Here is a 12,729-nt window from a genome sequence, read left to right on the forward strand (position 1 = left end):
TGCACCTAATTTCCCCTGTGTTCAAAAAGCTGGATCCTTCAGAAGGACTTTGGGTACAAAAACCAGAATTCACTCGCGTAAACGTTTACCAAGACCCTGTAAATGTTTACAAGGCCCTTTTTCACTGAAACACATGCAGGATTTCATCCAAGTCCTTTTAATGAACAACATAACTAACTTCCTAATGGCAGGGGTTCCCAAATCAAATGATGCACACCCAACACACACCAAGACACCAAAAAAATTGAAAAAGGATGCCAAAATTCTTGAAGTTTCGAAATTGCAGCGCATTTCCCCTGTGTTCAAAAAACTGGATCCTTTAGAAGGACTTTGGGTACAAAAACCAGAATTTACTCGCGTAAACGTTTACCAAGACCCTGTAAACGTTTACAAGGCCATTTTTCACTGAAACACATGCAGGATTTTCAACTGAAAATGTTGCCAATGTCGACACGCATTCTTTCTTCGTCCATTAACTCCAACAAGAATAAAAATAACTCTAAACTTTAATATTTAACAACTTTAATTAATACAATGTCATTACATTCAATACTATGTCAAAAACTTAAAGTTGAACCAAACATTCATTACAATTGAAATTACTAAACAAATATGTCAACAATATTACATCTGTGAACAACAACGAAAGGAGTTCTAACAACAACAATTGAAATTACTAAACATTCATTCACGTATGTTTTATTCTCAATGTTCCAGTAAAAGGAGTTCTAAGAGCTATGCTCTTGAACCGTGTTCGTGAACCCTTCCTGACATAAGTCTTCGTCTTCAATTCAGGTGCATCACTGGACATGCCTGTTGGAGAGGTGCCTTTCGGACCGCTGCTCCTCTGTCAATTTCTTGTTCAAAGTTGATATAAAGTTCGTGGAAAATGAATGCCTAACCTTTAACTGCATCAACCACAAATGCCCATAACCCTAAAACAAAAACCCAACAAAAAAGGGAGAAAAACAAAAAACCCAGGGATCATGACGCTTACCTTAGTTGACGAAGTGGCCATTTCGAAACGAAGGGATGAGAGAACCACACACCAAAACCAAGCACGAACAACGACGCCCACAACAAAGACACGAGACACCAACCAACGGGTTCGACAGCGATGGCCTCAAACAACAATGGAGATTGACAAATCCAAACAATGGAGATTGAGAAATCGAAATATTGGAATGAGATGAAAGACAAAGACAAAGTTTAGGTCGAAAACAAATGAAGAGTAAAACCGAAACACAAAATTTCAAATCTGAACCCCTTTAGTGACGTCATAATTTCAGTTTTTTCAAAAATTAAATGCCAACCAATCACGTGTCGACACGTGGCAGTGTCAAAACAGTGTACAAATAATGGTGTCAAAATATCAGGACGCTTGATAAAATTGTGACCACCTTGAAGTGGAAGTTGGCTTATTGTTATAGTATAGCATTTGGTGAATCCCCCATAAACTAGAAGGAAAGTGAGAATCGAGGCACAGGAACACAGAGCAAAGGATGTGCCCTTGGAAGGGTCATGGATGGTTTCTCTTCCATGCTAAGACTCCCTTCAACCTTCCAATCAAAGCATTGAACCATAGCAGCAAGGTTGGAGGTCACAAGCTGAAGTGCAAGTGAAGCACCAGGACACACCCTTCTCCCTGTCCCAAATGGCATCAGTTCAAACTTCTGTCCTCTTAAATCAAACTCCTTTTCCTCTCCCATGAACCTCTCTGGCCTGAACTCAATAGGCTCTTCCCAAACCTTAGGGTCTCTTCCTATCGACCACAAGTTCACAAGCAACCACGTTTTCTCTGGAATCTCATACCCACAAACCTTCATCTTCTCTGATGACTCTCTTCCAATCATCGGCGTTGTCGGGTGCAACCTTAGGGTTTCTTTCACTATGCTTCGCATGTAGGGAAGGTTAACAATATCTGACTCTCCAATCACTCTACTGTTATTTCCTGTCACCGAATCTATCTCTTCTCTCGCTTTCTCCATCACCTTAGGGTTTCTTATTAACTCCGCTAGCGCCCACTCCATTGTTATAGCCGATGTATCTGTTCCTGCCATGAATATGTCCTGCATACATACATGCAACTTCTCAAATTCAACACTCCGTATATTATATATAACATAAGTCATGTTTCTGACGAAACTATATTATTAATCCATGCAAGTTATGTTACTCTTTAAGAAAGGTTTTAATTGGGTTCTCTTCCTTTGCATTTGGTGTAGGACACAGAACACAGACTTTTAAGGGGAGTTACTTATACGAGAAGGAAGGCCATGCAAATTTAATCAAACAAAACGTTTCATTCACGTAATTACAGAAAAGGGAAGTTAAAAGCGAGTTGGTTACCAAGATAAAAGCCTTTACATTCTCTCTGGTTAACTTCATCTCCCTGCTATCATCTTCATGAATGTACAAGAGAATGTCAAGCAAATCCCGAACATTTTCCTCTTCATCTCCTCTCTCGTTTCTTCTCTGTCTCTCCTCCATATGCTCCCTTATCGCCCTCTCCATCATCCCATCAAACTTCTCCACAATCTCTTCAACCCTCTTCTTCATTCTCTGCAAATCCAACCACCTGCACACCCACACGAAATCTCCCACATTGAACTTCCCCGCCAGCTCTACTGTGTCCTCCACCATCTTTCTCACTTCCGCCACCTCGCCCTCGCACCACGTTCGTCCCAACACCATTCTCGATATCACACTGTTCGTCAGATTCAACAACTCCCCGCCTACATCCACGGCTTCACGCGCCTCCCCCTTCGTCCGCAACACACGGAGAAACCTTGTTGGATATAAAAATGAACGGTTGTTGAAACAAGTTTAAACTTAAATCAAATCATTTTCAAAACAATTACTAATTCTTAAACAATTACTAAGCTTAAGTATATTCTAATCCTTAAACTAACATAAAATTAAAATTTGTTTTTGTGTTAAAATTTTGATATATTTTGTTCTTAAAATTTTAAAATAAGTTAATTATAATTTAACTCAATGATATTAGTTTTTTTTACAAACTAAACAATATTTTAAGATGACATTTGAATTAAATTGGATAAAATAATATAAATATCTCAAATCATTATATATATATATATATATATATATATATATATATATATATATATTTAAACTTCGAGAATCAAATGATATAAATTTGAAACAATGACGAATTTTAAATCCAGAACAAAATTTAAGAAATAAAATCATGTTTAACCATTAGATAAATTAATATATTTGTATATTATCTAAAATAAATGAATATTTAACTTTGATTTCCATGAACTTTTTTATATTTTTCATGCTAGTAAACTATTTTATTTGACTTTCTCTTTTCTAAAATATAACATGATTATTTTGATTTCAAATATTAAGTTTAGGTGATGAGTAATATTTATTTTAAAGAATTTAAAATAATTTTGGAGTCTTCATAATATAGGAATAAAAAGAGTTGCAAAAGCGTGATATATGGTAAAGTTTTATATACCTTCGAGTCTCTTGTTCCCTGACGTGGAGGAACTGGTCGAGGGTGCGGGAACCGAGAAGCTCCGATATGCAAATCTTCTTCATGAACTTCCACAAGCTTCCGTAGCGCGCGAAGATGAAGCCTTTAGATCCGTACGACAGGTGGTGAACCGCCGAACTTACGAAACGATTCGAGAAGCTACTCTCGTGAGTTTTCAGGAACTCTTTCGCCAGTTCCGGGGACGAAACCACAACGCACGAAACAGACCCCAGGAAGATCTGCATGATGGGCCCGTAGCGCGTGGCCAGTGCCTGGAATGACCGGTGAGGGAGGGCGGAGATCAGGTGGAGGTGGCCGATGATCGGGAGAGAGGGTGGCCCCGGTGGACGGCGGGGATGGCGGCTCACGGACCATAGTATGGCGCGAAACACGATGGTGGAGAGTAGCCAGAGGAAGAAGAGTTGGACGTAGGTTTGAGCTTCTGTTTCCGCCATGATTGCGTGCAAGTTTTGGAACATCTTGGAAAATGTTTCATGTCTTGTATAGTAGTAATGGTAGAAAAAGACAAGGAAACAAACACAGAGAAAATATTATAAAAAAATGGGTAATGATTATTTGACAATCAAAAAGTTGACAAATTTTTGACATCACGATGTGTCGTCTTGCTATTGGTCCAAGTGGAAAACATTTTAAGAATTTGAAAATGACGTGGAAATGGAGAGGTGATGGAGCTGCTAGGTTTTCATTTGGTGGGTTTCATTTTGGGTTTCAAAAATTGAAAGCTTGTTTGCCATATGGAAGTCGAGAGAATGTTCTCCCACCCATAGACCCGTTTTCGCAGAACCAGTCATTCATCCACTTTGCACCGTTCACTGGACCTCCGTCATTCACTAGATCCTTGTCTGCCACCGTTTTACCGTTTTAAAGCATCAACGTCGTTTCATCGTTCGATTGCGTTTTGGGTTGTTCTACAAAGCCTATTTTGTTGTTATCGTTGGTGGTTTGTGTTGTGTGGGTAATGAGAGAGGGAGGTTGACACGGGAAGGGTTTTTCTTGTTGATTTGGATGGGAGATCCTATGGATGCATATTCTTGCCCTTGCTCATAACATTCTTTCTCGGGTATGTATTCTCCCTCTTCTCTTCAAATTCAATTTCTATTCGATCCTTTTTTATTTATTTTTTATTTTTCAATTTTAATACTTGTAAAAGAAACTTGATTTATTTTTTCTTCTTTTGGAGTTTGTTTCGGGCATGAACTTTGTGTGGGTGATATTGGTGAAAGATTGGATTTTGGCCCTACAGAAAGTTTGTGTTTTTTTGGTTGATTATTGATTGGAAGATATTGGGTTGCAATCGTTTTATGGAAACACAGAATCGATTGTATAGTGTCTGCCGGCAATGTGTTATGGCACTTTTAATAATTAGCTTAGTCTTTTCGTTTTCATTAATGAAAAATTATGTGTTCGATTTGATTTAAGGGTTTCAATTCAAGGGTTTTATTGGGAGAAGTTTCGAACCGTGTATGGGGAGCTAAACTCTTTTTAGCTTTTGATTCTTTTTTGGATTGTTGAGTTTGATGTCTCTTANTTCTAAAAATTTTGTTGTGTGATTGATATTGGATAAATTATGGTATGAGCGTATTTATTCAGTTGAGAGTATTTGTTCTAGTGATGTTATTGGATTGTAATAACCACGAGTTATAATTTGAAAAAGAGAATAGGGAGATACATTTTATTCTACTATGCGTGATTAGGTTTTCTATATACATTAAAATCTTTATTTTTGCTATGTTGGTTATATTATAAACTCTTGTTAAGCTAGGCGTTAAAATCTCAATTTTGATATACAGGACTATATGTTAAAATAGGTTGGATGATGAAGTAGAAAAAGGTAATATGTAAAAAGATTGGTTTCGAACGTTAAGTTTAGAGATATAATTGTATTGAGAATTGGAATGTTTGAGTTGTACGTGCATTCTGAAATAGAGTTGAAGTTTGAAGGTATGCTTGTATATAAATGATATAAATATCAAGATAGAAAATTTATGATGGGAACCTTGAAGCAGTGGTCAGATTCCTTATAGTAATTTTGCAAAATTGAAATTAATAGGAATTATGGTATGATAAATATTTGGATTAGTATACATTTATCGGTTGAGTTTGAATCAGTTTTATAAATATTAAAGTCTGGAGTAATTCGGGTAAAGGAAACTTGAATTTAGTGTTTTCCACAATGATGATGAATATAAAGAGGGGTATCCTGTTAAGGTTTAGAAGGAAAAAAGAATAGTAATTATGGTGTTATAATTTATAAAGCAGATGGATGTTTTGGTTGTAATTTATTCGGATTTTGTAAGCATAGAAAGTAAAATAAGAATGATATGGTAATTTATGCTGTTATGACAATAATAATAATAATAAGTTGTAAATGGGTTAGAATGATTAGCCAAGGATTAATACATGGGTCGGTGGAGAAACTTTTATATTGTTTAATTTATGGTGGTATAACATTTAGCAGTGAATCATTTGCGGTTTTGGGATACTTTTATTGTTGGTTGTTGTTTGTTTTATTTAATTAAAATACTACATCCAATGCTTGATATTTGACTTAAAATTTTGCACTATAAAGGCCTTTCATGGCGTTGCTCATACCAATTTCTGAAGGGTGAGTTCATTGTTTTATATCCCTCGTTATATTAGTTAAGTACAAAACTAACATGTCATTGTTTTTATGGTTTTGCAGTTCAATGGTTTCCTTAATATTATATTCTTTTCTTTTCCAACGGTTACATTGATTGTTGTTATATTTTTGGACAACACTCTTGACTACAAGGATAGTGTCAAAGATAGGAGAATGTCATGGTGGGCTAAGTCCAAAACATTTAAAGGAGATAGCCAAAATGAAGAGTTTTACACCCTCCATTTCAAAGATTGATTCACATAATGAAAGAAGGAGCTTAATACCTTGCATTTATGTGGACGAATCATTGGAAAATGTTCCATTTCTTGTGCTAGGAAACAAGAATGACATTCCATATGTTGCATCAAAAGAATGAGTGCCAATTATGCATCTTTTTGAAAAATTACCTGTTCCCTTGGATTTTCTTTGAGATTTGTACATATAGAACATAATTTTCAAACGTTGTTCTTTCGTAGGTGTATATATATACATACGTTTAAGGATTATACCTCTAGTTTATCAAACAGTAAGTTAATATGTGTTTGATTTGATAATTTTTTCCAATGTATTTTCTGTTTGTAATGTGACGAACTTGTGAATTTCTTTATTAATTTTTTTTTGGTAATAGGACTGTTTGTTTAAGTTTTATTTTTTAATAATATCATCATATATTAGTGATTTTTATATGATTAGATAGGCTTAAAAGAAACAGAAAATCGAGATTCTGAAGTTATGGTACAGGTTTTGTTTCAACCATTTAATAAAAATGTTTTCTTTGGCCATGGAGTTTGATATGAACGTGATAATCAATACCTGGATATCACTTGTTTGTCCAATGAGTCTTAAAGAAGATGGTTCACTTAAAAATCAATGTTATTTTCACAGTTGACTCCTCCTGTGTGCAGAAACATTGTCTAAACTCTCCACTTATTTGGCCTTTGCTCTCACTGTTGTTTATGCACAATGAGTTTTACAAAGAATGGTTCATTGGAGATGAAGTTCGATATAAATGTGATAATCAATGTCTGAAGATCACTTGTATGTTCAATAAGTCTTAAAAAAATGGTTCACTTAAAAATCAACATCATTTTCACAGTTGACCCCTGTGTGCAGAAACTTTGCATGAACTCCCCACTTATTTCGCCTTTGCTCACACGGTTGTTTCTGCACAATGAGTTTCACAAAGAATGGTTAATTGTTGATGGAGTTCGATAAAAATGTGATAATCAATTCCAAAATATCACTTGTATGTCCAATAAGTCTTAAAAAAATGTTTCACTTAAAAATCAATGTCATTTTTACACTTGACCCTGTGTGCAGAAACTTTACTTAAAATCCCCACTTATTTGGCCTTTGTGCTCAATGTTGTTTCTTCTCAATGAGTTTTATAAATAATGGTTCACTGACCATGGAGTTTAATATAAATGTGATAATCAAGCCTGAACATCACTTCTATGTCCAATCAGTCTTAAAAAAAATGGTGCACTTAGAAATCAATGTCATTTTCACCGTGTCAACACTCAATTTCGTCCAGGTAACTAAATAATAAGACTTGCTTTTAATTTTATTTAATCTTAGTTTTGTTGTATTTTATTCTATTTTTAGTTCATCCTAATTTAGTTTTTATATAATTTTATTTTATATTATTTTGAAAGAAAAAAGATAAAACAAAAAAAAAGTAAAAAATAAAAAAAAAACGAAAAAAAGTAAAAAAAAAAAGAAGAAAACGAAAAATAAAAAAGAGAAAATAAAAATGAATGAAAAAAGAAAAAAAAAATGAAAAAAAAAAGAAAAAAAAAAAGATAACATTAAAAAGTGCCCACGAGAGGCACGGTTTCATTATATTAAGATTGATGAAATGGGATCCAATATTGAAAAAGGTGGTGCATTAGAAAAAGGATCCACCCCTTTCTGTCCAAAGGAAGAAAAAAACGGATTCCTCTGCAATCATCATCTTCTACCATCAGCTTCACCCTCATGAATTTTCCTTAACTCATCATCTCCTAACACACATCTCCACCCTACGTTTTTTTTAACCAACACAAACACTACTACCCGTTTCTTCCAACACCTTTCAATTTATTCCCATCAATCCTCCATAACACCGAAACACAACCAAACAGAAAAGGACCATCAATTTCCAACCTCCACCGAAAATCAAACCAAACCATCTAAATTTCATTCCACTGCAAAACCTGATTTCGAAATCATATGAAGGCTAACTCAGAGGTCCAAAATTTATGTGTGAGTAGTCAAATGAAAGCCCTTTGAGTCTAGAATCTAACCCAAAAAGTTTCATTGCATTTAGAGTACTGTGGAAAAAGATATGAGTCAAACATCAAGCCAAGCTCAGTGCCATAAACGAAATTCCAAAACCTGATTTCGAGTTTAAACTGCAGCTAGTCCAGAGATCCAAAAATTATGTGTGAGTGGTCCAATGAAAGCCCTTTGAGTCTAGAATCTAACCCAAAAAGTCTCATTGCATTTGGAGAGGTATGGAAAGAGTTATTGATGAAACATTCAACGGAGGTCAGTGGAAAAGAAAGGTTGAAGCTATGAGGATGAAAGTTTTCAAGGCAATTCTTGTGCACCTCGGATTTCACTATCTGAACCACAATTTACATTAGGAAAAAGTCTTTTTAACAACTCTTTTTTGATAACTTTTTGACAACGCATACGTGGCAATCTATGATTGGTCCGTTTCAAATATTTTTTTAAAGATAAATTCAAACAGACCAATAAAATGATGACACGTGTCCTGTTGTAAAAAAGTTGTTAAAAAAGAGTTGTCAAAGTATCATTGTTTACATTAATTGGAGTGGACCTTTGGTATTTTCTGTTTTTACCTATTTTTATTTTATTTTATTTTATTTTGATTTTATTGTTATTCTTTTTTAGTTTATACTCCCACAATTGTTAACCCCACACCCCTATGTTTTGTTATGGTTTAGTCTTGTTTGTTGCATTTTAATTGTCTACATGCACCCACATGTTAATTGTTCACATGCATACATATTTTAGTTGTTCACATAGTCATTCATCTTAATTGTCCATATGCACACACATCTTAATTGTTCATATGCATACATTAATTGTTCACATACACACTCATTTTAATTGTCCACATATACATATTTTATTTTTGCTTACTGTTTACTCTCAAATTGTTTATTATGTCGTTTATACATAGTTGTGAAATCTTATTAAGTTTAGAAATTTCCTTGTAATGTCAAGTCTCGGACTTGTTTGATAATTTTTCCTAATCGTTTCGGTTGTCATGTCAAGTCTCGGATTTGCTTGACAATTGAATTTTTCATAATAATTATTATTATCATGTCAAGTCTCGGACTTGTTTGATAATTTTTCCTAATCGTTTCAGTTGTCATGTCAAGTCTCGGACTTGCTTGATAATTTTATTTTTCATAATAATAATTTTGATTATCATGTCAAGTCTCGGATTTGCTTGATAGTTAAATAAAAAGTAAAAAAATTTGTTTTTCTTATAAATAAATGTAAACATTTTGTATAATTTCTTTTGTCCTCATATTTTTTTTAATCATGTCAATTATACCAAAAATACCAAAAAATATAAAATCTTCAAAAACCAAAAACATCTTCATTTACAAACAAATCTCAAGTTAATATTTCCAAATCATTTTCTTAACAAATTTTCTAATCAATTTTTAACCAGTTTTTTAAATCAATTTTTCAATCATCTTCTAAACAAATTTTTAAAACAATTTTTAAATATTTCTCAAACAAATTTTTTAAACGTAGTGGCCAGAACTACGTTATCCTTGATTCTCTATCAAAAGTGGAGATACGTAGGAGCAAGGCCAGTCCTTGTCAGGTTCACTTTCCAAAAATCCAAATTTTTTTCTTTAACGTTTTCTCAACAATTTTACGAAAAAAAACAATCAAAAAAATATTTCTTGTTTCTTTATAATTTTATTTTTGGGGATAGTTAAACATTTTGTAAACCACATCAAGTTCGTGTATTTAATTAAAGGTACTGCCTTTGGGCAGGCGTTGTAGGGTGCTAATACCTTCCCTACACGTAACCGACTCCCGAACCCAATCTTTGGTTTCCGTAGACCGTGCCTTACTATTTTATGGTTTTTCCGTAGTTTTCCAGAATAAACTATGGTGGCGACTCCAAAACTTTTTTTTCGAAAATTGTTTTTGTCTTTTTTGGATCGTTGTCCCGTCGCGATTCCGGTTGCGACACACAGTTGACCCCTGTATGCAAAAACTTGAACTCCCCACTTATTTTGGCATTTGCTCCCACTTTGCACAATGAACTTAATATATTTGTTTTTGGAATTTTAAACCTTCTTCTAAATTGTACTGCTTGTATTCTTACATACTAGTAATTTTGTAACTAATTGATAATTGGATTTAAAAAGAAATTCAAACAAATAGTTAATGAATATTTAATTTTATAAGTTATTTCCTAAACTTTCCACATTACCTCTGAAATGCTTTTGAAAGTAATTAAATTATTTTTTTTCCTTGTCAACAAATATTCCCTCAAGGAATTTTTAACAAATTTGACGAAGAATAGTCAAAGCTTTTCATATCTTAACCAAATTTAATAATTATTCTTACTTTACAATTTTGGTAATTATTAAATCAAATGACATCCCACTAAATGATTTTGGTAATATTTATCAGTTTTGATATTTCACTAAAATTTATTTTTGAAGAAATAAAATCCACTTATTTGATCATTAAATAAATTATATTTATATAAAATATTGAAACCTCGTCCATATATGACTTTGTAAATTCAAAATTAAGTGGTATAATCCACCAGAAGATGAAACACATATTGTATGCCTCCAGCCAGAAGCAACCAAAGCTATTTTGTAACCCTGTCAAATTTACAGTTATGATCACATTAGAAGTTAACACCAACAAACTAAGTTATGCACAAAATTTGGATGCTTAACATCAGAATTCAATTTCATGCCAATAATCTATCTAGATTTTTATTCATAAATGTATCAAGTTTAACTCTCGAAAATGAAATACTAATAATACATTCTCATGATATGTTTTTGCAGAATGTAAAATCATTATCATTGTGTAATTTGATAATGTTAGGTTGTACAGGTTTGAGAAAAGCTTTAATATTTACACATAATCGATTATGTTTAAAACATAATTGATTATAAGTTTCTTCGCAAATCTCTTAATCAATCGAAGAAAGTTTAACATGTAAAACATGTCTCCTTTTTTGTGCTTTTCAATATTTTATTTCTTTCGTTTTCAAATCTTCTTTGATTTTCATTGCATCCTTTCTGCCTACGACTTCCTCGCCTAAACCAGCCAACCAATCCCTTTGATTTTATTAAACCAATCAACCAATCCCTTGATAAATAACCAGTTCAAAGCTTCAGGACTAAACCTGCCCACAACAAATACAACATGTTTAAAATACTAAGACAAACTAGAAAGCATGTGAACATGGAACAAATTCAACATTAAATACCTGGTGCAGGAATGGGAACAAAATAACCTTTAATTTGTTCTCAACATAGTGATCATTCACTTGAAAGTAGTATTGGGGATCAGAGAAATATCGACTTATCTGTAGTTGAGCAGATAAAAATATTTAAAAAAAATACTTTGAATCCACAACTCCATATAATATCTATATAGTTAAGCTAACATGCTAACTAAATATACAAAAATTATGTCAGCTGAATTGGGTTTTTCTCCAAAATCAAAGGAACCCGACTTAATTTAAATGTAAGCATTGCTGAAGTGAAAGCACTTGCCATATATGAAATAGATTCAAAAGTGAATTGCAATAATGCACCATTTAAATTTACTATAATAGGATTGAAAAGTAAATGCAAAATATTAAGATGCTAAGTTGTATGGTATAATTGTTTTTTATCATCAACAGGCAAGCATTGTTTCTTATCAGCAGATAAGCATTGCTCAAATGATATACCAAACAGCATAGAAACACGGTACTCAATAGGTGTATATGTTTTCTAAGAAAAAGCAGTTTTCCACACACAATTTAGATGCAAGGAAGAAGATGCAAAACAAGAAAGAAACTAAGCATACAAAAAGCTAATATGAGAGACAAACAAGAAATCGGATATAATTTTGTCAACCATGAATTACCATGTCAAATTAAATACATACATTGCTTTGGACGTATTCAGAACTTGATCCTAATATTTTTTCTCCATATGCACCCAATCCACCTCGAATGAGTGATAACTCTTCAATTTTGCATCTTTCTTTTTGTCTAGAAGTTCTTGTTAGTGTATTTTTGTTTCTAATTGTCTAGAATTAGAATAGATTTAGGTTTTTATTTTAAAATTGTAGTTTTATAATTTTGTAGTTAAAATTTTGATTTTAGAATTTTTTTTTAGTGTTTGTCATAAACAGGAAATTGGTATTTTTTTAGAAAATCTGGTAATAAAAATTTTGTCCTTTATTTTCTTTTTATTGTTGAAATGCCTTATTTTTAATTGTTGATGGGTTTTGAGTTAAATTGCAGGAAAGCCTTTGGTCATTTGGGCTTATTTTGATTGAATGTTTTGGTTGGAGATCGGGA

At 33.1% G+C, this 12,729-nt stretch overlaps 1 protein-coding gene across 2 annotated transcripts; it reads right to left on the minus strand.

Annotated features, from left to right (window-relative positions):
* Positions 1–600: 600 nt before the first annotated feature.
* LOC106770063 (cytochrome P450 93A3) lies at positions 601–4,081 on the minus strand. 2 transcript variants are annotated; one of them, XR_002669339.1, is made up of 4 exons: positions 3,491–4,081; positions 2,350–2,788; positions 998–2,069; positions 601–908 (listed from the first exon to the last, which is right to left on the minus strand). XR_002669339.1 is itself a non-coding variant. In XM_014655888.2 (3 exons), exons 1-3 carry the CDS (start codon positions 3,985–3,987, stop codon positions 1,458–1,460), a joined length of 1,548 nt encoding a protein of 515 aa, XP_014511374.2. In that variant the 5' UTR covers positions 3,988–4,081; the 3' UTR covers positions 601–1,457. The 2 variants fall into 2 exon arrangements, 1 of the variants encoding a protein (XP_014511374.2); XM_014655888.2 differs by having other exon boundaries at positions 601–2,069.
* Between the last annotated feature and the right edge of the window lie 8,648 nt (positions 4,082–12,729).

Source organism: Vigna radiata, chromosome 8, assembly GCF_000741045.1.
Source record: "Vigna radiata var. radiata cultivar VC1973A chromosome 8, Vradiata_ver6, whole genome shotgun sequence".
Taxonomy (NCBI): domain Eukaryota; kingdom Viridiplantae; phylum Streptophyta; class Magnoliopsida; order Fabales; family Fabaceae; genus Vigna; species Vigna radiata.

Bases quoted from the DNA above. Each gene is read 5' to 3' on its own strand.
- LOC106770063 (XM_014655888.2), bottom strand. From the start codon at position 3,987: ATGTTCCAAAACTTGCACGCAATCATGGCGGAAACAGAAGCTCAAACC. The intron at 2,789-3,490 runs GTATATAAAACT...ATATCCAACAAG, and splicing joins AGGGAACAAGAGACTCGAAG to GTTTCTCCGTGTGTTGCGGA. The intron at 2,070-2,349 runs GTAACCAACTCG...GTATGTATGCAG, and splicing joins ATGTAAAGGCTTTTATCTTG to GACATATTCATGGCAGGAAC.